Source organism: Stegostoma tigrinum, chromosome 4 (assembly GCF_030684315.1).
Source record: "Stegostoma tigrinum isolate sSteTig4 chromosome 4, sSteTig4.hap1, whole genome shotgun sequence".
In the NCBI taxonomy this organism is placed as follows: Eukaryota; Metazoa; Chordata; class Chondrichthyes; order Orectolobiformes; family Stegostomatidae; genus Stegostoma; species Stegostoma tigrinum.
In genome coordinates, this window is record NC_081357.1 from 95,203,908 (window position 1) to 95,231,145 (window position 27,238).

General features: G+C 48.4%; 1 protein-coding gene across 2 annotated transcripts in view; it reads right to left on the minus strand.

The window, feature by feature from the left end:
• The window catches only part of slc35f3b (solute carrier family 35 member F3b), an 87,702-nt gene that overhangs the window by 25,543 nt on the left and 34,921 nt on the right, over positions 1-27,238 (minus strand). For both annotated transcript variants that reach the window (XM_048531875.2, XM_048531876.2), the window contains 2 exons: positions 16,504-16,882; positions 11,579-11,798 (listed from right to left, as the gene is read on the minus strand). In XM_048531875.2, the coding sequence (XP_048387832.1) occupies positions 11,579-11,798; positions 16,504-16,882 (599 nt within the window). The remainder of the gene's footprint in view (positions 1-11,578; positions 11,799-16,503; positions 16,883-27,238) is intronic.

Below are 27,238 nucleotides of genomic sequence, written 5' to 3' on the forward strand. Positions count from 1 at the left end.
ACCCCCGCACCCCCTCACACACCCATACACTACTCACACACGACCCACACACGCCCACCCTATCCACACACCCACACACCCCCTCACACACCCATACACTACTCACATACCCTCACACACCCTTACACGCACAGACACACCTTCACACACCCATACACTACCTACCTACCCACACACCCCCACACCCACCCATACACACCCACACAACCACGCACACCCACACACACCCAGATACCCACAGACCCACACACTACCCACACACACACCCAAACACCCACACAACCTATCTACCCACGCACACACACCCACCCACACCACATTCCCACACACACACACACTCCCACACCCACCCACACACACATACCTACCACCCACACCCAGACATACATCCTCATCATCATCTCACCCTGTCAGGCTTATAATTGAACCCCTTTCCCTCCCCCGTAGGTGTCTTGCTTTACCCTTAGTGCCACATTCTTGCTGCTCTCTCACCATTGGAAGAATCTGTGGCCACCTTACATCCGTGTTTAAGATAACAAAGCGTGGAGCTGGATGAACACAGCAGACCAAGCAGCATCTCAGGAGCACAAAAGGTGATGTTTCCAGCCTAGACCCTTCATCAGAGAGGGGGATGGGGAGAGCGAACTGGAATAAATAGGGAGAGAGGGGGAGGCAGACTGAAGATGGAGAGAAAAGAAGATAGGTGGAGAGGAGAGTATAGGTGGGGAGGTAGGGAGGGGATAGGTCAGTCCAGGGAAGACGGACAGGTCAAGGAGGTGGGATGAGGTCAGTAGGTAGGAAATGGAGGTGTGGCTTGGGGTGGGAGGAAGGGATGGGTAAGAGGAAGAACAGGTTAGGGAAGCGGAGACAGGCTGGGCTTGTTTTGGGATGCAGTGGGAGGAGGGGACGAACTGGGCTGGTTTTGGGATGCGGTGGGGGAAGGGGAGATTTTGAAGCTTGTGAAGTCCACATTGATACCATTGGGCTGCAGGGTTCCCAAGCGGAATATGAGTTGCTGTTCCTGCAACCTTCGGGTGGCATCATTGTGGCACTGCAGGAGGCCCATGATGGACATGTCGTCTAAAGAATGGGAGGGGGAGTGGAAATGGTTTGTGACTGGGAGGTGCAGTTGTTTATTGCGAACCGAGCGGAGGTGTTCTGCAAAGCGGTTGAGAACCGAGCAGAGGTGTTACAACAAACTTACATCCATGTTTAATGTTTGAACCAAAAGACATTTCGGATTCCCTGACAAGTGGAAATATTTTCTCCACATCTACCATGCCAAAACCCTTCATCAGATGGGAGATGTGAACCAGTGAAGCGTGCACCCTCTCCAAGGTGACAGAGCCTTCTATGCACCAGTCTTCCCAGGTGGTTATAGAAAGAGGGTTCTTGCACCGTGCAGTGCTGCTTTTTACCTGACCATCAAGGGGAACGAATTGCACACTGTCACGTCTCAGTGGTTGGAGAAGTCCTCCTCCTGAGCATTTAGTTGCTTCACACTGGACTAGGGTTCCTCTTGTTTATTAACCAAAACCAGCAGGAAGCAGAGAAACTCTCGCTATTTATTCCCTTTCTCAGTGAAATTCCATCTAATAGCTTCCCAGTGTCTCTCCTTACCTCTGTCCTTCTCACCTGCTATATTCAGAGGGCTGGGCACTACCAGTGGGCTACTGCAGACACAGAGGGGTATGACAGCCCACTGATAGCCCAATCTTTAACTGGAGGCACTAAACAAAGGAGCTGCCAGCCCTCAGCCCCTTCGTCCTGGGGGCTGCTCACAGTATTTGCTGGCTTCCGGCCCACTGGGACAGTCACACGTGGGACAATCTGATCGCTGTTGGACATGTCCGTGGTGGGTCACAAGAAAAATTTCACTCAAAGTTCTCACAAATGAGTAAATAGCTCAAGATGCTGAAATTAACAGAGTTTTATGCTGAAAGAACGAGAGAGAGGGAGAGAGAGAGATGGAGCCCAGAGCGAGAGAGAGAGATGGAGCCCAGAGAGAGATACAGCCAGGAAGATACCGAGAGAGAGATGGAGCCCAGAGAGAGAGAGAGAGAGAGAGAGAGAGAGAGAGAGTGATCGAGCCCAGAGAGAGAGAGAAACAGAAAGAGATGGAGCCCAGAGCAAGGAGAGATCAAACCCACTGTGGGAGAGAGAGAGGGAATGAGCGCACCATGGATGAGAGGGATTGTGCCCTGCGTGGGAGACAGAGAGAGGTTGAAACCATTGCTGGGGGAAGAGGTCAAGCCCAGCATGGGGGCGAGAGTGGCAGATTGAGCCCAGGGCGGGAGAGAGAGAGGCAGAGACAGAGACAGATTGAGCCCAGCACCAGAGGGTGATAGGGATTGAGCCCAGTGTGGGAGAGAGTGAGAGAGAGAGAGACAGAGTGGGAGTGATATTAAGGCCAGCGCATGGGAAGAGAGATTGAGCCCAGTGTAGGGGAGAGATACAGCCCAGTGTCAGAGACAGAGAGACAGCGAGATAGAGACAGAGACCGAGCACAGCAGGGACATTGAGCTGAGAGCTGGGAGAAGGAGAAAGAATGAGTCCAGTTTGGGGAGAGATTGAGTCCTCATGTGGAAAGCCTACTTGTTTAGATTAGATTAGATTTGCTACAGTGTGGAAAAGGCCCTTCGGCCCAACAAGTCTGCACCGCCACTTGAAGCATCCTACCTAGAACCATCCCCCTAGAAGCCACACACCCCTGAACACTACAGTTAATTTAGCATGGCCGATCCATCTAGCCTGCACATCTTTGGACTGTGGGAGGAAACCGAAGCACCTGGGAAAAAACCCACGCAGACACGGGGAGAATGTGCAAACTCCACACAGATAGTCGCCTGAGGCTGGAATTGAACCCGGGGTCCCTGGCGCTGTGAGGCTGCAGTGCTAACCACTGAGCCACCGTGCCGCCCCCTATTTGGAGTGACCCTGGGTCCACGGCTAAAGAAGGAATGTAAAGTGGAACTTTTAACTTTATTTCTTATTTACTACTTTATACTGACAAGAACTATAACGTTGAACATTGAACTTATTGCTCTGTTTTTGTACTGTTTACCTGGGATTTTGTACCTGGGTACCTTGTCCCTAAGATGACACTGTGAACGGCGACATTGTACACTTTTCACTGTACACCTGTATCCCTGTACTTAAGTACATGTGGTAAGAAAACTTAATTGTAATTCTAAGAGTTTGCAGGATCATATGGCACAGAAACAGACCGTTCAGTCCATTAAATGTTTGAAAGAACCAATGTCCCGCAAAATATTCCAGTCCACTTCTCACCAAGTATTCAACCCTTCTCAAAGTTGTTACTGAATCTTCTTCCTCTGCCCTGTGAGGCAGTGTGTTCCAGACCACATCTCAGTGCGCAAACCCCTGTTTGCCTGATCTCCCTGCTCATTCATTTGTCACTTAACTTTATATCTGTCTCCTCTTACAACTTGGAACAGATCTACATGCTAAAAATAAACACAGCCCTTTTTAACATACAGACTGTGAAACAGCAACTGACAAAGCAGCAAACACATGAGAAATCCATGTGGAGCATTGTTTAATCTTTGAAGGGGGCAGGCTGGCAGGCAACAGGCATCCACATGCTCATCTCTCCAAGCCGAATATCACAGACACACTTAGTCAAAACTGCAAAATCATCAACAATACGCTCCAGCATAATCCCTGACTCAGTTGCTAGCATTCAGGTTAATTCCAAGAGAGATCAGAGATAATGGGAACAGCAGATGCTGGAGAATCCGAGATAACAAAGTGTGTAGCTGGATGAACACAGCAGGCCAAGCAGCATCTTAGGAGCACAAAAGCTGACGTTTCGGGCCTAGACCCTTCATCAGAAAAGGGGGAGGGGGAGAGGATTCTGAAATAAATTGGAAGAGAGGGGGAGGCGGACTGAAGATGGACAGAGGAGAAGATAGGTGGGGAGGAGAGTATGGGTGGGGAGGTAGGGAGGGGATAGGTTGGTCCGGGGAGGACGGACAGGTCAAGGGGGTGGGATGAGGTTAGTAGGAAGGGAATGGAGGTGCAGCTTGAGGTGGGAGGAGGGGATAGGTGAGAGGAAGAGCAGGTTAGGCAGGCGGAGACAAGCTGGGCTGGTTTTGGGAGGGAGAGATTTTGAAGCTGGTGAAATCCACTTTGATACCATTGGGCTGCAGGGTTCCCAAGTGGAATATGAGTTGATGTTCCTGCAACCTTCGGGTGGCATCATTATGGCACTGCAGGAGGCCCAGGATGGACATGTCATCTCAGGAACGGGAGGGGGAGTTGAAACGGTTCGCAACTGGGAGGTGCAGTTGTTTGTTGCGAACCGAGCGTAGGGTTCTGCAAAATGGTCCCCAAGCCTCTGCTTTCTTTCCCCAGTATAGAGGAAGCCACACCGTGTACAGCGGATGCAGTATACCACGTTGACAGATGTGCAGGTGAACATCTGCTTGATGTGGAAAGTCATCTTGGGGCCTTGGATGGGGGTGAGGGGGGAGGTGTGGGGGCAAGTGTAGCACTACCTGCGGTTGCAGGGGAAGGTGCCGGGTGTGGTGGGGTTGGAGGGCAGAGTGGAGCGGTCAAGGGAGTCACGGAGAGAGTGGTCTCTCTGGAAGGCAGACAAGTGTGGGGAGGGAAAAATGTCTTTAGTGGTGGGTCGGATTGTAGATGGTGCAAGTGTCGGAGGATGATGCGTTGTATCCGGAGGTTGGTGGGGTGGTATGTGAGGACGAGGGGGATTCTCTTTTGGGTGTTATTGCGGGGGCGGGGCGTGAGGGATGAGGTGCGGGAAATGCGGGAGACGCGGTCAAGGGTGTTCTCGATGACTGCAGCGGCGGGGGAAGTTGTGGTCCTTAAAGAACGAGGACATCCGGGATGTGTGGGAGTGGAATGCCTCATCCTGGGAGCAGATGTGGCAGAGGCGAAGGAGTTGGGAATAGGGGATGTAATTTTTGCAGGAAGGTGGATGGGAGATGGTGTATTCCAAGTAGCTGTGGGAGTCATTGGGCTTGAAATGCACATCAGTTTGTAGGTGGTTGCCTGAGATGGAGACTGAGAGGTCCAGGAAGGTGAGGGATGTGCTGGAGATGGCCCAGGTGAACTGAAGGTTGGGGTGGAAGGTGTTGGTGAAGTGGATGTACTGTTCGAGCTCCTTGGGGAGCAAGAGGCGGCGCCAATACAGTCATCAATGTAACGGAGGAAGAGGTGGGGTTTAGAGCCAGTGTAGGTGCGAAAGAGGGACTGTTCCACATAATCTACAAAGAGGCAGGCATAGCCTGGGCCCATGCAGCTACCCATGGCCAACCCCTTTGTCTGTAGGAAGTGGGAGGAATCGAAAGAGAAGTTGTTGAGGGTGAGGATGAGTTTGGCTAGGCGGATGAGGGTGTCGGTAGAGGGGGACTGGTTGGGCCTGCAGGACAGGAAGAAGCGGAGGGCCTTTAGGCCATCAGCATGGGGAATGCAGGTGTATAGAGACTGTGCATCCATAGTAAAAATGAGGTGTTGGGGACTGGGGAATCGGAAGTTCTGGAGGAGGTGGAGGGTGTGGGTGGTGTCACAGACGTAGGTAGGGAGTTCCCGGACCAAGGGGGAGAAAATGGAGTCCAGATAGGTGGAGATGAGTTTGATGGGGCAGGAACTGGCGGAGACAATGGGTCAACCAGGGCAGGCAGGTTTGTGGATTTTGGGAAGGAGATAGAAGCGGGCCGTGCGGGGTTGGGGAACAATAAGGTTAGAGGCTGTGGGTGGGAGATCACCTGAGGTGATGAGGCCATGGATAGTATTGGAGATGATGGTTTGGTGCTCGGGGGTGGGGTCATGATCAAGGGGGCGGTAGGAGGTGGTGTCGGAGAGTTGGTGTTTGGCCTCGGCGATGTAGAGGTCAGTGCGCCATACTACCACTGCGCCACCCTTGTCTGCGGGTTTGATGGTGAGGTTGGGATTGGAGCGGAGGCCTGCATGTTCTGCAGGGGAGAGGTTGGAGTGGGTTAGAGGGGTCTAATGTTTGAGACGGTTGATGTCTAGACAGAAGTTGGAGGTGAAGAGGTCGAGAGAGGGGAGGAGGACTGGGGTGGTGTCAGACTCTTGCACCACTACTAGGATAGAATGGCTTCAGTCTGGGTGCAACAGGTTTCAGAGAGATACCGGGGTTAAAATTGTGAGGGTAGGTTCGATTAGTAAAATTCTTCTGTAGGGGATTAAAGGGCGATCCTTTTTACATGCTTTAGTTGATAAAAGGATTTGATAGGACAGACCGAATGGATGTATTTCCTCTGTGGTTGGGGAGATTGGATTAAAGAGTAGGAACTAGAAGTCACAGCCGCTTACCGACCCTTGATTCAAGGGTGAGTCCTACTCAGAGTCAGGAGTTTCTTCTGTGGGTCTTCCTGTGACCAAACAAGCAGATTCCCAACACATGGACCTACAGGCACAAGCTGCAGGATGAAGTCATGAGATCCAGAATGCAAGGTCTTTCACAGCAGATGACATGCCCCGACAGGTGAGTTGTCACCATTTTGGTCAACTGGTGGCAACTCTGCCTTGACATGAATATCAATCTTGTCTTGCATCAAGGAAGGCTTCCAAGTGTCTCTGCCATGTGTTCTTTATCCTCCCCCCTGGAACTTTGGTCATATGAGGGTTGAGATGTCCAGACCTGGTGGGGAGTCATTTTTCAGCCATCTGGCACAGTCCAGCAGAGTCAGTTTCTCAGGAGTTTTACCTGAATGCTCATACAGCTGGCTTCAGGAAGAACACTGATAGTGGGAACTGCAAATGCTGGAGAATCCAAGATAACAAAGTGTGAAGCTGGATGAACACAGCAGGCCAAGCGGCATCTTAGGAGCACAAAAGCTGACGTTTCGGGCCTAGACCCTTCATCAGAGAGGGGGACGGGGAGAGGATTCTGAAATAAATAGGGGGAGAGGGGGAGGTGGACTGAAGATAGATAGAGGAGAAGATAAGTGCAGAGGAGAGTATGAAGTATGAACATATCCAGAATGTCTCCTCTAATATATGGGAGGTGAAATATTGGCCAGGTCTTGGGTGATCTGAGTTTCAATTTGGCCACTTTTAAGGACACGTCCAGACTATGGATGCAAAATCAAAGAGATGGAGGGTGACTTGCAAATATGAATCAGAGCAGGCAAAAATACAACAAAAGATGAAGTCACATGGTATCGGAGTGAGTTGACAGGATGGATACATAACTGCTTAGTCATAGGTGACAGAGGGTAGTGGTGGAAGGATGCTTTTCAGGATGGAGGGTTGTGACTAATGGCATTCCATAGCGGTCAGCGTTGGGACCTGTACTGTTTGTGATTTACATAATGATTTGGAGGAAAACATTGCTGGTCTAATTTGTAAGCTTATGAACAATACAAAGGTGGTCACAGTCAGAATCATCTGTCCACAAAGTGTGGAAACAAGACATTTGACCCATCAAGTCCACACCGACTCACCTCCTCAAACCCTGTAACCCTGCAATTCCCATGGCTAAACCATCTAACCTACACATCCCTGAACACCATGGGTAATTTAGCATAGCCAATCCACCCAACCTGCTCATCTTTGGACTGTGGGAGGAAACCGGAGCACCTGGAGGACACCCACGCAGACATGGGGAGAATGTGCAAACTCTACACAGACAGTCACCGAAGGGTGCAATCAAACCCAGATCCCTAGTGCTGTAAGGCAGCAGTGCTAACCACTGAGCCACCCGTGCTGAGGAGGATTGTCAGTGGATGTAGATTCGTTGGAGGCATGGGTAGAAAAATGGCGGATAGAGTTTAATATGTGTGGATAAATGTGAAGCAATGCATTTAGGAAGGTCAAGTACAGGTGTAGATTATACAGTGAATGGCAGAGCCCTTAGGAATATTGATAGGCAGAGGGATCTGGGTGTGAAAGTCTACAGATCAGTGAAGGCGGCAGCACAGATAGATAAGGGAGTAAAGAAGATCTATGGTGTGCTTGCCTTCATTGGAAGGGTTACTGAGTATAAGGAAAGGCAAGTTATGCTGCAGCTTTATAGAACTTTAATTAGGCCACACTTGGAATATTGTGTACAGCTTTGGTCACCACATTACCAGAAGGATATGGATGCTTTGGAGAGGGTACAGAAAAGGTTTACCAGCATGTTGCCTGGTCTGGGGGATTTTCCCAATGAATAAAGGTTGGATAGACTGGGTTGGTTTTCACTGGAAGGCAGGAGGTTGAGGGGTGACCTAATAGAAGTTTATAAGATTGTGAATGGCATGGATAGAGTGGAAAGTATGAGGCTTTTTCCCAGGGTGGAGGGGTCAATTACTTGGGGACAAAAGTTCAAGGTGTGGGCGGGGGAGTGGAATGTTTAAAAGAGATGGGAGAGGCAAGTTTTTCAAAAAAAGGGTGGTGAGTGCCTGGAACGCGCTGCCAGAGGGAGTGGTGGAAGCAGAGACAAAAGCAGCATTCAGGAAGCCCCTGGAAAAATACGTAAATAGGAAGGGAATAGAGGGATACAGATCCTGTAAGTGAAGACACTTTCATTATGAATGGGTAAAACATGTTGGCACAGGCTTGTAGGGCCGAAGGGCCTGTTCCTGTGTTGTACTGTTCTTTGATTTTTGTTTATCTGTGTTCTTTCCATTGGCCAGGTAAGTCTATTGTGGTCAATGGGCCACAGAGACAACTGTAGGAATAGTTTTCCACCTGGATGGAGTTTAATACTTAAAAGGGCAGTTGACCTATGAGGTGAATAGCCTCTGTCTGGTAGATGTAAAAAGCATGGAGGCCACTACACTGACACTGGTCAGATCCTTAAAGGCATTTATTTAAGCTCTCCCACTTGAGATAGTTGCAGTCATATCATTGTGGAGCAGATGCAGGATTGAGGTGAGGTTTCTTGGGTGTCCAAACCCTGGAGAACTTACCATGGAACCTCGGCGAGGGGGTGAAAATTGGAAACACTTGCTGCTGAGGTGGAGGTGAAGTGAAATTTCTAAAAGTCAGGTTTAAGAGGTATTGGGCATTAAGGACTGTGGAATTTAGGCAGGTAGATGAAGACAGAATATCCACCAATTTGAAGGGCTGAATTGTCTTTTCTTGTTCCTACATTCAGCTGTTAAACAAGGCTTTGTCTGCTCTCTCTAGTGAGGCAAGAGTCCCATGGCACTAAATGAAGAACAAGTTATGTGCTCAAATGTAGAGCTTGAACCCATAAAGTGTCTGACTCTGAGTGAAGAGCAACATCTGATCAAACAGACAAACACTTCAGTGCTCACTCCCACAAGTTTCAATCTTTGTCTGACAGTGAACGCTGTGATTCATTGCTGGTTAATTCTCACTCCATCTCGCTACGTGTTCTCCCTCACACAACAGCAATAAGAAACCCTTTCATTTCATTTGGTGGATCTCTCATCTCAGCTGGCTGCAGCTTAAAGCTTGTGGCCTGCTGCCAAATGCTGACATTCATCCTGCGTATTCACTGAAAATAAAAACTTACAAAGATTCCGCGTGATACCACACAAGCCTCTTCAGCCTCCTGGATTTTCATCACTCCACCATCGCCAGACCTGCCTTCACCTGCCTGGGCCCTGTGTTCTGCAGTTCCTTCCTTGAAACTCTCCATCTCCCTACTGCATCTGCTGCTCCCGACGTGGGGTCCTCTACATTGGGGATACCAAGCGGAGGCTCAGAGATCGCTTTGTAGAGCATCTGCGCTCTGATCGCCACCAACGACAACACCTTTCAGTTGCGAACCATTTCAACTCCCCTCCCACTACCTGGGCGACATGTCTGGGCCTCTTCCAGTGTCACAATGACAACACCCACAAACTAGAAGAGCAACACCTTGTATTCTGCCTTGGGAGCCTACAGACCGATTTCCTAAACAGGGAATTCACCAGTTTTAAAATCTCCCCACCCCTGGCCTCATCCCATGACCAGCCCTCCCTCTTACCCCACCTCCTTGATCTGACACACCCTGTCCATCTTCTCTCCCACCTATCTGCCTCAGCCTTCCCACTGACCAATCCCTACCACTGCCAACCTGCATCCAACCTATCACCACCCCACCCACATTCCCCAGTCCCACCCATCCTCCCTCCCGCCTCCTGACCTGAAACAACCAGTCCATCTTCTCTCCACCTATCCACTCCTCCCACCTCACTGATCAATCCCCACCACTCCCGACCTGCACTCACCTATCACCATCCCGCCTACCTTCCCCAGCCGCATCCCTTCTCTCTATTTATTTCCCAGTTCCCCTTCCCCTTCCCATTTCTGAGAAGAGTTTTGACCTGAACGGCAACTTTCCTGCTCCGCTGATGCTGCCTGGCCTGCCATGTTCATCCAGCTTCACACTGTGTTGTTTCCTTAAGATCCTCCTTGCAACCTGCAAGTTTTTGGTGGTACAGACTTTGAAGGGCCAAAGGGCCATACTATACTATATGATTCGGTGATAAATCTTGGAGTAAGGATGTGATAGCTTGCCTTGTTATCTTATGTGCCCCAGTGTCAGGTTCTGTGAAATAGCACTCCTGTAAGGCACCCAGGGAAGCACCTGAAATGTATCATTTTGTTGTTGGTGTTGGGTACAAGGATGATCAATGATGCCTGTCAGAACTGAGCAGCATTAATAGTAATATAGACTGGGCCTAGAGCATAGGGTAAGAGGCCATCGATAAGGCCATCCTGAAAGCACTTCCCGAACCTCTAGTGGCAGCCAATATGGTCCAATGCTCACTGACAGAGCTGAGAACTACACTGTCATGGTAGTGGGGGCTGCTGTTTTTCTGAGGAGATTTCCTCCTGGTGCTCCCATTTCCTCCCACAGTTAGGTGGATTGGCCATGCTAAATGGCACTATGTGCAGCGTGGGAGGGTTAACCTGGTTAAAAACCCAATGTGGGGTTAGAACAAAGAACAAAGAAAATTACTGAACAGGAACAGGCCCTTCGGCCCTCCAAGCCTGCGCCGATCCAGATACTCTATTTAAACCTGTTGCCTCCTTTCCAAGGATCTGTATCCCTCTGCTCCCTGCCCATTCATGTATCTGTCACAATTGTGCCTGCCTCTACCATCTCTGCTGGCAACATGTTCCAGGGATGGGGGTGGATCTGTGAGGGATGCTCGAAGGGGTGACCTGAAGAGCTGAACTGCCTCTTTCTGCCCATAGGGATTCCATCAGATGTTAAGAAAAGGTCCCACCTTGCTCGTCAGGTGAATGTAAAACATGCTGTGGCCATAAAGTTTATTAAAAATGAGCAGGGCAGCTTTCCCTCCTGTCTGGGGAGAGGTATATAGAAACACAGAAGATAGGAGAGAGCTATTCGGCCCCTTGAGGCTGCTCCACCATTTATTATGATCATGGCTGACCATCACGCCCAACACCAGAATACCACACTCCGCCCTTCATTATTCCCGGATTGCTTTAGCCACAATCTACCTAGTTCATGGGATCTTGCTGTGCACAAATTGGCTGCCGTATTTCCTATGTTACAACACAGAAATATTGGATTTGCTTTGGTAATGCATCCTCCCATCCTTTTGCAGACACTGGGGAAGTAAACAAGAAATATTGACAACCAGATGAGGTCACTCACCCTAACACCCATGAACTTGTCCCGCAGAACTATCCAGGAAAGCAGGAAAACAAAAGCCTTGTTGCAGCAGAACAGAGCAGACGCATCCGTCGCACTGATTTTCTTTAGGGCCAGGAAGTATAGGTAATTTGTTAAAGTCCACAGGACGCAGAATGGGGCCATCCTGCTGAAGAACAGTTTGATGGTCAAACCATCATCCCCAAAAAACCTCCAGCATTCCCTAAAGGGAAGGGAAAACAACAGGAGAATGAAAGGTCATCACTCATGTGAAATCTTAGAACAAAATAAACTCAATGCTCAATATACAGTAACACAGTCTTCATTGTACCTCTGCTCAGGCTGTCTGCTTATTCTCCAAAGGCCCTGGTTTTCCCAAACTGGGGTGGTGAAGGATGGGACCTGGGAAGGTCAGAAGGGAGCTCCCCTGCTCTTCCTAAATATCGTGGTGATGAAGCTTCTTGGTTGATTCGAGAGGGTGGACAGGGCCCTCAGGTTAACGTCAGTAACAACTGCACCAGGGAGTCCACCTAGATCAACTGTCCAGACTCTGACTCAAAACCGTGACCCTCTGACAAGGAGGGAGAGGCAGCGGGGCACCTTAAAGTGCTGCTCATCCTGATGCATGCAATAACGGGATATTCACCAATCCCATTGGAAACCATTTGATTAGTTTTCAGATAGGTATGAATAAAATAATAAAGGAAAAGGAAAATGCAGCCAGACATTAAATGTTATTTAAAGTAATTGTTCATTGATGAGGTGCTGCACTGCCAGGGGGTCAGTGCTGAGGGAGGGCCGCACTGTCAGAATTATTGTCTTTTGACTGTAAGTTTAAAATGAGACTATCTCTGCCTTTTAAGATAGCTAAAGAAAATCGCCTGCATGCCTACTTCTTCAACCGGGAACCCAACCCTCCTTCCACTGACCCCTTCACCCGCTTCCAACACAAGTCCTCCTCCTGGACACCACCCCCAGGCCTCCTACCCTCCCTCGACCTCTTCATCTCCAACTGCCGTCGAGACATCAACCGCCTCAACCTCTCCACCCCTCTCACCCACTCCAACCTCTCCCCCGCAGAACGGGCAGCCCTCCGCTCCCTCCGCTCCAACCCCAACCTCACCATCAAACCCGCAGACAAGGGTGGCGCAGTGGTAGTATGGCGTACTGACCTCTACATCGCCGAGGCCAGACGCCAACTCTCCGACACCACCTCCTACCGCCTCCTCGATCATGACCCCACACCCGAGCACCAAACCATCATCTCCAACACCATTCATGACCTCATCACCTCAGGGGACCTCCCACCCACAGCCTCCAACCTCATTGTTCCCCAACCCCGCACGGCCCGTTTCTATCTCCTTCCCAAAATTCACAAACCTGCCTGCCCCGGTCGACCCATCGTCTCAGCCTGCTCCTGCCCCACCGAACTCATCTCCACCTATCTGGACTCCATTTTCTCCCCTTTGGTCCAGGAACTCCCCACCTATGTCCGTGACACCACCCACGCCCTCCACCTCCTCCAGGACTTCCAATTCCCTGGCCCCCAACACCTCATATTCACCATGGACGTCCAGTCCCTGTACACCTGCATTCCGCATGAAGATGGCCTCAAGGCCCTCCGCTTCTTCCTGTCCCGCAGGCCCGACCAGGCCCCCTCCACCGACACTCTCATCCGCCTAGCGGAACTCGTCCTCACACTCAACAACTTCTCTTCTGACTCCTCCCACTTCCTACAGACTAAGGGGGTGGCCATGGGCACCCGCATGGGCCCCAGCTATGCCTGCCTCTTTGTAGGTTACGTGGAACAGTCCATCTTCCGCACCTACACAGGCCCCAAACCCCACCTCTTCCTCCGGTACATTGATGACTGTATCGGTGCCGCCTCTTGCTCCCCAGAGGAGCTCGAACAGTTCATCCACTTCACCAACACCTTCCACCCCAACCTTCAGTTCACCTGGGCCATCTCCAGCACATCCCTCACCTTCCTGGACCTCTCAGTCTCCATCTCAGGTAACCAGCTTGTAACTGATGTCCATTTCAAGCCCACCGACTCCCACAGCTACCTAGAATACACCTCCTCCCACCCACCCTCCTGCAAAAATTCCATCCCCTATTCCCAATTCCTCCGCCTCCGCCGCATCTGCTCCCACGATAAGACATTCCACTCCCGCACATCCCAGATGTCCAAGTTCTTTAAGGACCGCAACTTTCCCCCCACGGTGATTGAGAACGCCCTTGACCGCGTCTCCCGCATCTCCCGCGACACATCCCTCACACCCCGCCCCCGCCACAACCGCCCCAAGAGGATCCCCCTCGTTCTCACACACCACCCTACCAACCTCCGGATACAACGCATTATCCTCCGACACTTCCGCCATTTACAATCCGACCCCACCACCCAAGACATTTTTCCATCCCCTCTCCTGTCTGCTTTCCGGAGAGACCACTCTCTCCGTGACTCCCTTGTTCGCTCCACACTGCCCTCCAACCCCACCACACCCGGCACCTTCCCCTGCAACCGCAGGAAATGCTACACTTGTCCCCACACCTCCTCCCTCACCCCCATCCCAGGCCCCAAGATGACATTCCACATTAAGCAGAGGTTCACCTGCACATCTGCCAATGTGGTATACTGCATCCACTGTACCCGGTGCGGCTTCCTCTACATTGGGGAAACCAAGCGGAGGCTTGGGGACCGCTTTGCAGAACATCTCCGCTCAGTTCGCAACAAACAACTGCACCTCCCAGTCGCAAACCATTTCCACTCCCCCTCCCATTCTCTTGATGACATGTCCATCATGGGCCTCCTGCACTGCCACAATGATGCCACCCGAAGGTTGCAGGAACAGCAACTCATATTCCGCCTGGGAACCCTGCAGCCATATGGTATCAATGTGGACTTCACCAGTTTCAAAATCTCCCCTTCCCCCACTGCATCCCCAAACCAGCCCAGTTCATCCCCTCCCCCCACTGCACCACACAACCAGCCCAGCTCTTCCACCCCACCCACTGCATCCCAAAACCAGTCCAACCTGTCTCTGCCTCCCTAACCGGTTCTTCCTCTCACCCATCCCTTCCTCCCACCCCAAGCCGCACCCCCAGCTACCTACTAACCTCATCCCACCTCCTTGACCTGTCTGTCTTCCCTGGACTGACCTATCCCCTCCCTACCTCCCCACCTACACCCTCTCCACCTATCTTCTTTACTCTCCATCTTCGGTCCGCCTCCCCCTCTCTCCCTATTTATTCCAGTTCCCTCCCCCCATCCCCCTCTCTGATGAAGGGTCTAGGCCCGAAACGTCAGCTTTTGTGCTCCTAAGATGCTGCTTGGCCTGCTGTGTTCATCCAGCCTCACATTTTATTATAAAGAAAATCCCACGTCTACTTTGAACAACAGCACAAGCGTCATAGGATCATAGAATCCCTACAGCATGGAAACAGGCCCTTTGGCCCAACAAGTCCACACCGACCCACGTAGCATCCCGCCCAGACCCATCCCCGAACACTACAGGCAACTTAGCTCGGCCAATCCACCTAGCCTGCATATCTTTGGACCGTGGGAGGAAACCGGAGCACCCGGAGGAAACCCACACAGACACGGGGAGAATGTCTGTGTGGAGTTTGCACAGTCACCCGAGGGTGGAATTGAACCCAGGTCCCTGGAGCTGGTGTTCTGGCCAATACTTATTCCTCATTCAATATCAAGAGTCAGATTATCTGTTAGTCAGACCATTACTGGTCCTTCTGCTTTACAACTGCGACTACGTTGACAAAGTACTTCATTATTTATCAAGTTGCAATGTTCTGGCTTCTAAAAGGCATCATAAAAATGCACACTTTGTTTCTCTCTTCCTGAAGAATGCATCACTGGGTCAATATTGCTGGACTCCCTCCCTATTAAGCATTGTGGGTGTCTCTCTGGCACATGGACTACAGTGGTTCAAGAAGGCAGTTCAGTACCACCTTCTCAAGGGCAACTGATGAAGTATTTTTGGAAGGTGTTGGTGACCAAACCTGTGAGTAAGGCTAATTTCCAGTGCAATTCGGGAAGAAACTTCTCACGGGAAATCACTGCAGCACTGGGACAATGGAAACCAGAATTACAGGAAGGCAGGAATCTGTGGGTGGTTGGAATCTGAATACTCCTGATAAACTGTGAGTAAGACAAGGACAGGATCCTCAGGTGAATGTTGTCTGCAGGGAAGAAAAATTAATTTGTAAGAATTCATTCCCACTTCCACACAAGCGTAAAATGTCACTTGTGTAATCAGCTCAGAAAGTGTTAAGCACAAGTTGTTCCAGTATATTATGACAGAGGCAGCATTCACTAAAAGTGCACAAAAATAACAATAAAAAAAATGGCCAGGAAACAATTCAGAGTTTTAAATGGGGAAACTGGGTTTGGGTGTGAAGAGCGTTCTTGACGTGCATTTCTACAGGTCTTACACATCCCTCGGGGCATTCCAAAATGCTTTACAGCCAATGAAATGTATCTTGTACATTGCAATGCAGGGCAATGTGAAAGTAGATTTGTGCACAGCAAGATCCCGGAAATAGAAATGTGATTGTGACCAAATAATCTTGTTTTCTCTGAGGAATAAATATTGGCCAGAATATTGGAGGGATCTTCCTTGCTCACCTTCATACGGCGACATGGAACATCTACCTGAGGGGGCAAACAGTCGAAAGGCTCTTTGGAAAACTGGTACCTCCGACAGCACAGCCCTCCCACGGCAGTGCCCTACCAGCATCTGGGTAAGTCATGTGCAGGAGCTTCCGGAATGGGCTTGGCCTCGTGACCTTCTGAGCTCCCATTGAGCAGTGGCCCACACCCACTGGGCCTATAGGTGACTAAGTCAATATGCATCCCTCCCCCTGCCCCATCCACCATTCAACATGAGTGTGCTAGGCCAGTAAGCTCTTACCGGAATCTTTGCCGTGGTGATTGTTTCTCCTCTGAACTCCAGAAGTGGCCGGCATAGTATAATGGGAAGAAGAGGATGTTCCAGATGGTGGCAAACCAGGTGACAGCAAAGGGGGCGTCAAAAATCCTGAAGGTGATTTGAGCAAGCTGGTTGTTGCCTGCCCAGGATGAGCAGATACTGAGGACCACCGCTGAGGCCCACAGGGCCTTCTTCAGCTGCCTGACAGAGCAGTGCCGCTGCTGGCAACAAGCTGGTCCTGTTCTACGCCTCAGACGCCGCCCTCCTCCTCCTCCTCTGGGCTCTGCCTGCGTATCCGCTTCTGTCCGGGATGCCCTCGCACCAACTCTGCTCCCACTTGCTTCTGCCGGGCACTCATCTCCTGTGGGATGGAGAGGTGAAGGGTCAGCACAATCCCTCGCGTCTGGCCGTGCTCATCTTGAGCTGGCACCTCATTCCCTCGGAACTCACTGCCTGGCCTTGTTACGACTGGAGCAAGCTATTCCCCAAGATTCAGGATCAGTGCCTGGTTGGTGGTGGGCAACACTCTTTCCCCAACCCCCCAACCTTGGAGTTGTGGGTTTGAGCCCCTTGCAGGAGGAACTTGGGCACATAATCCAGGTCAACTCTCCCAGTGCAATGCTGAGGGAGTGCTGCACTCTCACAGTAGCCATCACCTCGATATGATCTTATTCTGAGGCTGTATCTGCCCGCTCGGGGTGGATTGTGCCACTGGGAGAAATGCTGGGATGTTCCCCTCAGTGTCCCAGCCAAAATCAAGCTTTCAAACAACATTGGAAAACAAACCAACTGGCCATGAACAAACACGCTGTGTGTGGGAGCTTGTTGTGTGCAAGTTGGCTGCCTCATTTCCTCCAATAAAACAGGGTCTGTACATCAAACATTCTTCTGGAAAATGCCTTTGGGACACTGCGAAAGTGAGAAGTGCTGCAATATAAATGCACGAAACTCCCTTAACCCAGGGTGAGGGTTTTATAAAGCACGTCATCCACAAGAACTATTCATTCACACTCTAATTTCACATTCATTATTTAATAGTGGGGCAGGCTTGAGGGGCTGAATGGCCTACTCATGCTAGTCATTCTTATGATCTTATAAATCCAGAATGTCAACGACCACAGGGATAATGCCACAGGGATAACAGAGCAGAAGGACAAAAGGAAGATTTTATAAAGAAAACATGTGGGGATAGAAGAGGAGCTGATATTGTCCTGGAGCCAGGGTCTGGGACAGAGTGAGATGTCAGCGTGATTGAGTCTGGGTGAATGTGACCTGACCCCTACACATGCTCCTCTCATTGTTTCAAGTCTAATGTGACATGCAGGTATTGGCCATGAGGGGCAAGACAACAGGAGAGTGTTCACAATCCATCCATGACTACTCCATCGAGGTGAGGAACAGCCCTTCGAATAACCTCTCACAAACCACAGGCAGCTTTCAGGATGTGGTCGACGTGGTACCCCACAGCCATGGTGCTGAGGGGCTGGAGACACAGGCGTCGCTCAGGGCAGCTGGGTCTTGGACAGCCCGTACCTTGGCAGCGGTCAGACAACACCTCTAAACCACAATCAACATTACAGTGTCCGAAACGCAGCAGCCATGTCACACACAGCAAGATCCCACAGGCAGCCTGAAGCTAAAGAGGACCAAGGTTATTTTCAGAATGATGATGGCTGATGGATAAAGATTGGCCAGGTCCCCGGGGATGGTGCCCAATGATCTGATGCCAGTGGTGTCCTGGAGTCAGGCGGTGGGTCTCAGTTTAACAGCTCACCTGGAACACAGGAGGGCAGCACTCCATCAGGGATACAACCAGGAGTTTCAGTCAGAGCTATCTGGACAATCTCGATTGGAGGAGAGAGACAGCCCTCGCACATCTGACTAAGGTCTTGGTGCGACTCACATTCCCCACCACCCCACACAACCCCCTCCCCCAACACCATATTCACTGAACACAGGCAACTCTAACTGTTTCTATATTGTCAGGCATCCCTTCCAGAGCAATGCTCACGGAGTTAGCAACCTTGGAGAGCTCGTGTAAGTGTGTGTTCCCCAGGCAACACCCCCCCCACTCTCGGTGCTCAGTGCCTGTGTGTGTTCCCCAGGCAGCCCCCACCCTCAAGGGGCTCAGTGCCTGTGTGTGTTCCCCAGGCACCCCTCAGGGGGCTCAGTGCCTGTGTGTGTTCCCCAGGCCCCTCAGAAGATCCCACTTCCTGGCAGTGATAGGTAGCCGCTAACCGCAGCTGCTAGTACTGCATTCGTCCTCCTGGATATCGATGGCTCTGCTTTTACATAACAGCCATGAATCATTACAGCAGCAGAGAAACACACACTGAGCACTGAGCAGGAAGGACTGAGTCAGCAAGATTCCAGACTGCAAGTGCATACAGACAAGTCACAGTCCAACTGGAGAGAAACTGCTAACAGCACAGAATGTGGAGCGGGGGGTGGGGAGGGGGTAAAGGTGGTTGCGGGGGGGGGGGGGTATGGAGAACGCAGGGCGGAGGAGGAATACCGGAAGAGGTCTGGGTAAAAAGGAGAGGGAGGGGGAGCAGATGGAGGTGAAGTGAAGCAATTATGAAGAGAGAAATATAATAAACATAGATTCCAAACTGATTCTTCTTATGAAGAAGATCACATTGCTAACAGTGTCTCGCCCTTTGTGTTGGTATTTTAGATTTCCGGCAACCACAATATTTTGACTTTGCTTTTGAGAATATTTCGCTTACTTTCACAATTCATTCTCTACAAGCCATGCCTAACCCAAGAACATGCCTTCAAATGAAATATAAAATTAGTTTGTGTTGACAAGTTCAACAAAACACACTATCTATTCCTATCTCCACTTCCCTATCTGTTGATTCCTTTTCACCACCTGTACACAGTCTCTGGCTGTACAAGTTTGCATCCTTCAGATCAGCTACAAATCTAACATCTGCTCCATTACAAAGACTGCCTGTATCACATTGCTGGGTTTGACTCACCCACAACCCAGACCTGATTGTGACAGTGCTGTCATGACCAGTCAAGTTCGAGCCATTTCTAAACTGAGCTCTTCTGGAACCCAGCTGTCTGTATTGCTAACACTCGTCAAGTTCATTTCAATTGAAGCAGCCCTCTGCTCACCAGCTATACTAGCTCCCGATCTAGCATTGTTTACGAATCTCTCCATGGCCCACCCATCTGTCCTCCTCAAGCACCTACAGTCCTCTGAGATCTCGGCACTCCTGCTGTGTACTTCCCTCAATTTTTTCCACTGCATTATTTGCTAACGTCAGTGCTTTATGCTGAGGTCAGCTTGCCACTTGAAGGTGTTGCTGTTTAGGCAGCATTTATTGCCCATCCCTAACTGCCCAGAGGCCAGTTAAGAGTGAACCACATTGTTGTGGATCTGGAGACACATGCACTCCTGATGAAGGGTCCTGGCCTGAAATATTGACTTTCCTGCTCCCCTGATGCTGCCTGACCTGCTGTGTTCCTCCAGCTCCACACTGTATCAACTCTGACTCCAAGAATCGGCAGTTTTTACTATCTCCAAAGGACTGCCGTTTCCTTCCCTAAAGGACATTAGTGAAGCAGACAGCTTTTTCATGACAATCGACAATGGATTCACGGTCATCATTAGACTGTTCATTCCAAATTTTCATTGAATTCAAATTCCAACATCAACCATGTTCAGAGTTGAACTTGGATACCCAGAACATTACCTGGGTCTCTGGATTACCAGTCCAATAATAATACCACCAGGCCATTGCCTCCCTGTCTGACTTATTTTGGAATGGTAACACACCTGTGAAGCAAGTTAGGCTGTTTTAATATCTAAAGGCATGATGTAAATTAATGTTGGTGTTGAAGGTCATGCATGCAGAACATAGCCAGACCTTGGCAAAACTAGTTATATTTATGGAAACGCATCTCCTATATATTTGTTACAAATGTTTGATCCATTAATACTAATATTGACACACGATTGTCAGTGTGCCACACTAATGTCATTATGCCACAGTAATGTTAGTATCCCACAGTAACATCGGTGTTCCACACTAACGTTAGTATCCCACACTAATGTCAGTGTCCCACAGTAACGTTAGTATCCCACACTAATTTCAGCTTTCCACAGTAATATTATTATCCCACACTAATTTCAGCGTTCCACAGTAATATTATTATCCCACACTAATGTCAGTGTTCCACACTAATGTTAGTATCCCACACTAATATCAGCGTTCCACGGTAATATTATTATCCCACACTGATATCAGCTTTCCACAGTAATATTATTATCCCACACAAATGTCAGTGTCCCACAGTAACGTTAGTATCCCACACTAATATCAGCGTTCCACAGTAATATTATTATCCCACACTAATTTCAGCGTTCCACAGTAATATTATTATCCCACACTAATGTCAGCGACCCACAGTAACGTTAGTATCCCACACTAATATCAGCGTTCCACAGTAATATTATTATCCCACACTAATATCAGCGTTCCACAGTAATATTATTATCCCACACTAATTTCAGTGTTCCACAGGAACATTAGTATCCCACACTAATATCAGCGTCTACAGTAACATTAGTATCTCACACTCAATGTCGGTCTCCCATACTAATACACACTACAATCACATTAGTATCCCACACTAATATCGGTGTTTCACACTAACGTCAGTATTCCACTCTGCTCAGTGTTTCAGCTATTAATATCAGCATTTGACCTGTTAATATTGGTGTTTTACCCTTTACTACCAGTGTTTAATCTGTTAGTGGAAAGATATTACATATTAATAAAAGGATGTTACACTTCACGATCAGTCACAGGTTGTTTTCATTCTTGTTATACATTAACGTCACTATTTCATATGATATTAGTGAGTTACATATGTTGATATCAGCGTTAATGAAATGTGAAAGCGTTGAAATTATGAAACTTGCCAGATAAACAGGATAGGCAGCATGTTACAAACAAAGCTAAGTAATCACACAACCAACAGATCAGATCTAAGCACTGCATTCCTGCCACATCTGGTCATAAATGTTGGTGGATAATTAAACAACCCACTGGTGGAGACTCAACAAACATTCCCATTGTCAACGATGGGGAAGTTTAGCCAATCTTCAATTAAAAGGACTGAGTGGATGATCCATCTTGGCCTCCTCCAGTGGTCAGAACATTGAGTTGGATGTCATGTACAAGACATTGGTGAGGCCACTTTTAGAACATTGTGTGTAATTCTGGTCACCCTTCTGTAGGCAAGATGTTGTTAAACTTGAGAGGGTGCATAAAATATTTACAAGAATGTTATCGGGCTAGAGTGTTTGAGTTATGGGGAGAGGCTGATTAGGGTTGGGCATTTTTCCATGGAGCATCAGAGACTGAGGGGTGACCTTATAGATGTTTATAAAATCATGAGGGGTATGAATAAGGTGGATAGCCAAGGTCTTTTAGCCAAGGATGGGAGATTCAAAAACCAGAGGGCATAGGTTTAAGGTGAGAGGGGAAGTATTGAAAAGGTCCCTTAAGGTTAAACGTTTTCATGCGGACGGCAGTGTGTCGATAGAACAAGCTGCCACAGGAAGTGGTGGAGGTGGGTACAATTACAACATTTAAAACATATCTGGATGGGTGTATGAATAGGAAGGGCTTAGGAGGGATATGGGCCAAATGCTAACAAATGGGACTAAATCAGATTGGGACATCTGGTCGACATGGTTCACTTGAATCAAAGAGTCTGTAATGTATGACTATGAAACTATTGCAGATGCCAGTCTTTAATAAAAGCCATTCATTCCACATAATATCAAAAGATGCCTGGAGACATTGGATACTGCAAAGGCTTTGGGCCCTGACCACATTCCGGCAATAGTACTGAAGACTTGTGCTCCAGAACTTGCCACTCCCCTAGACAAGCTGTTCCAGTACAGTTGCAGCATCTACCCAACAATGTGGAAAATTGCCCAAGTATGTCCTGTACACAAAAAGCAGGACAAATCCAGCCCAGCCAACTACCAACACCCACCCCCACCCACCATCAGTCTACTCTTGATCATCAGTAAAGTAATGGAAGGTTACATCAAGCAGCACCTGCTCAGTGATGCCCAATTTGGGTTCCGCCAGGGCCACTCAGCTCCTGACCTCATTACAGCCTTGGTTCAAACATGGACAAAAGAGCTGAATTCCAGAGGTGAGGGGAGAGTGACAGCCCATGATATCAAGGCTGCATTTGACCACATGTGAAACCAAGGAGCCTTAGCAAAACTGGAATCAAGTCTCCACTGGATGGAGTGATACCTGGCACATTGGAAGACAAGCGTGGTTGTTGGATGTCAGTCAGCACCAGGACATCTCTGCAGGAGTTCATTAGGGTAGTGTCCCAGGCCCAACCATCTTCAGCTGCTTCATCAATGACCTTTCTTCCATTATAAGGAGATGTTCAATGATCATTGCACAATGTTCAGCACCTCAGATACTGAAGCAGTCCATGCTCAAATGCAACAAGAGCTGGACAATATCCAGGCTTGGGCTGACAATTGGCAAATAACATTCACTCCACAAAAAATGCCAGGCTATAACCACCTCCAAAAAGAAAGAAACAAACTAACCCACTGCCCTTTGACATTCACTAGTGTTACTATCTCTGAGGTTCCCCACTATCAACATCCTTGGGGTTTCCATTGACCAGAAACTCAACTGGACTCACCATACAAGCACAGTGGCTACAAGAGAAGGCCAGAAGCTGGGAATACTGCAGCTAGTAACTCACCTCTTGATTCCTCAAAGCTTGTCCATCATGTACAAGGCACAAGTCAGGAGTGTGATGGAATGCTCCCCACTTGCCTGGATGAGTGCAGCCTCAAAAACACTCAAGAAGCTTGACACCATCCAGCACAAAGCAGCCCGCTTGAACGATATTGCATCCATAAGCATTTACTGCCTCCATGACTCACGCTCAGTAGCAGCAGTGTGTACTATCCACAAGATACACTGCAGAAACTCAGCAAAGATCCTCAAACAGCACCTTCCAAACCCACGACCACTTCCATCCAGCAGGATAAGGGCAGCAGCTACATGGGAGCACCACCACTTGTCAGTTACCCTTCAAGCCAATCACCATTGTGACTTGGAAATATATCACCTTTCCTTCAGTGTCACTGAGTCAAAATCCTGGAATTCCCTCTCTAACAGCATTGTAGGTCAGCCCACAGCAGGAGGACTGCAGCAGTTCGAGAAGGCAGCTGACCACCACATTCTCAAGGGCAACTAGGGGCAGGCAATAAATGCTGGCCAGCCACACCCACATCCCAGTAATTAATAAATCAAACAGCATAGGAAAATGTTTTAAAACAACAGGACAGATCCTGGGGAACACGATGCACAGCAGCACCCTCAAAAGCCAGCATCTCTACAATCTGGAAGGACCAGGCCAGCACATGCATTAGGACCATCATCATATTCAAAGTTTCCCTGCAAGCTATGTACCATCCTGATGCAGATCTTCACTGTTGCAGTGACATTGTGTCTGCCTACACTCGACGCACTGCGATAGTTTAAGAAGCTGTCTCCATCACAAGGCTGTACCCTAACACCAAGACCTGGTCCCCTCGAATCCAGGACTCCTCACCCTGAATATAGGAACCACCCTCCAAATTCAGGATTGGTGAGACCTGGAGCAGGTAAGTATGAGGGTCTCACAGTAGGGATAGGAATAAAAGTGAGGCACTCAGGGGAGACAGAGATAGAGATGGGGGAGAAGGTAGCACACACAAGGAGCCATTCCTGGAATGGTATGGGAGTAGGGTTTTAAGGGGGAGGATGGGAAGGGGGAGAAGAGATGATCTAGATATAGAGGGGGATCATGGAGGGAGACACTCTACCTTCCCACCAGAGGCCCAAGTGAATGAGCCAAGCTTCACCCTCCCTTAAACCCACTCCCCCAACACTCAATGAGCCAATGAAGCCCTCCCCCCCTCCAATCTCAAAGTTACAGCTGTAGAGAAAGCTGCCTTCGCGTGTCCAATAGCTGGGGCAAGGTGGGGGTGGGGGTTTGGGTTTGTCCTGGGTGGTCTCACATGTCTATGGATAAGTTGCAAATGGACGTGAGGTGAACAGGAGGATGAATTTCACAAGGCGCTCTGGCAAACCTGCTGGTGGGAACCCATCCTGTTCTACCCTATGTTTCACTTGCTAATAAGTGTTAGATATTAATATTACAATGTCACACATACGTACATCATTGTTACAAACAGACAAATTAGGAGCAGGACAAGGCCATTCAGTCCCTCCATTCAGCCTACTCCTGCCATTCAATAATATCATAGCTGATCTGATTGTAATCTGACATTGCTGCCTATCCCCAATAACATTTCAAACCCCCTCCCTTCCCTTTTAACCAGAGGCTATCTACCTCTACCTTAAACTTATTCAAGCAGTCTGCTTCCACCGCCTTATCAGGGACAGAGTTGCAAAGACTCATGATCCTCAGAGAAAAATATTTCACCTCATCACTTTTTAAATTAGTGACTCCTGATTTTCAATCACAGATCTCTAGTTTGAGGTTCTCCCACATCCTCTCCACATCTACACTGCCAAGACTGCTCAGGATAGGACATGCTTCAATCCAGCTGCTACTTACACATCTAAACTCCAGCAGAATCAAGCCTGGCTTGTTCAATCTTTACTGAGAAGGCAACTCAGCTTCTCTGGGTATTATTCTGGTCAACAATCCCTGAACTGCCTCCGCAATGTTTACATTCTTCCCTGAACAAAGTGATTGTGATACCGTGCACAGTACTCCAGATATGGTCTCACCAGCACCCTGTTTATCAATGACTTTCAGGTTCAATTTGTCTCGCAATAAATGAAAACATTCTACTTACTGTCCTAATTACTTGCTGTAGCTGCATGCAAGTCTTTTGTGATTCATGCGCAAGATCACTCAGATTCCCAGATCAGAACTCTGCAATCTCTCATCATTTAGATGAGATGTTTTGTTTTTAGTTCTTCCTGCCAAAAATGGACAACTTCACAGTTTCCCATGTTATACTCCAGTTGCCACATCTTCACTTATTTGCACGAGTTATCTGGATCTTTTTGTAAACTTCTTGCGTGCTATTTACAACTTACTTTTCTACCTAAGTTTGTGTTGTCAGCAAATTTGGCAACCAGCTCTTCCATTCCTTAATGCAAGTCATTTATATCAATTATAAACAGTTGAAGTCCCAGAACCAATCCCTGAGGCACACTGCTTGTTATATCTTGCCAACTTGAAAATGGTCCATTTACACATACTCTTTGCTTCCTGTTGGTCAGCAATCATCTATCCATGTCAATAGACCGTCCCCTTCACCATGAGCTTTTATTTTCTGCTATAACACCTGATGTGGCATTTCATCAAATAGTTTCTGGAAATCTAAGGACTGCACATCTATCAGTTGCCCTTTAAGAGGTTAACATGTGTTATAGTGGGGTAAGAACTCCAATAGATTTGTCAATATGATTTTCTTCGACAAAACCATGTCGACTGCCTGATTATCTTGAACTTATCCAAATGACCAAAAGCTACTTATTAATTGCTAACATTTTCCCTCTGATAAATGTTAAGCTAACTGGCCTGCAGTTTCTTGCTTTCTGTCTTCCTTTTTGATTAAATGAGTTATACTTGCTATCCTACAATCTACTGTGACCAAATCAAGGGAGTTTTGGAAAATTAAAACTAAAGCAATAACTGTCTCACTAGCAAATTCTTTTAATAGGATGAAGTCCATCAGGACGCAGGCACTTGTCAGCCCACAACTCTAACAATTTACTCAGTAGCTTTGTTCTGGTGATTGTGTTTTCCTTCGGTCTCTCCATCCCTTCCATTCTCCGATTTATTGCTGCTTCTGGGATGTTCCTTATATCTGCTCTAGTGAAAACTGATGCAAATACTTGCTCTGTTCAACCTGCCATTTCTGTATTTTCCATGATCAATTCTCCAGTCTGACTTTCTTTACGACCATATTCATTAAGTAATTATGGAAACTTTCACTACCTGCTTTTATACTGTGTGATAGCTTTGCCTGTACTCTAATATTTCCTTGTATATTTTTTGGATCATTAATTGCTTTGTTTCAGCATTCTGTCCAATTTTCTGACCTGCCACCCATCTTTGTGCAATTAGATGCTTTTTCTTGAACTTTACTATTACCTTTAACTTGCCTAGCTAACCATGGATGGGAGTCCGTCCCTTGGAACTTTCTTACTCATTGGCATTTTTCTGTTTTGGAATTGTCGGAGGTATCACCTTAAATGTTTGCCACTGCATCTCCATTGATCTGTCCTTTAACCTAATTTTCAAATTCACTTCATCAGCTCTAGTTTCATGAATTGCCTGTTAATACTGTTACACATGAATACCAGTGTTACATTTTATTACCACAGAATTAGAAAGTCATATAGCTTGGAAACAGACCTTTTGGTCCAACTTGTATACACCTACAACATTTCAAAACTAAACTAAATCCCACTTGCTTGCGTTTGGCCCATATCCCTCCAAACCCTTCTTAGTCATGTCCTTATCCATGAAGAAGAGTCCCGAACTGAAACGTCAGCTTTCCTGCTCCTCTGATGCTGCTTGGCCTGCTGTGTTCATCCAGCTCTACACTGTGTTATCTCATGTCCTTATCCAAATGTCTTTGAAGTATTATAACAGTACCTTCATCCACCAACTCCTC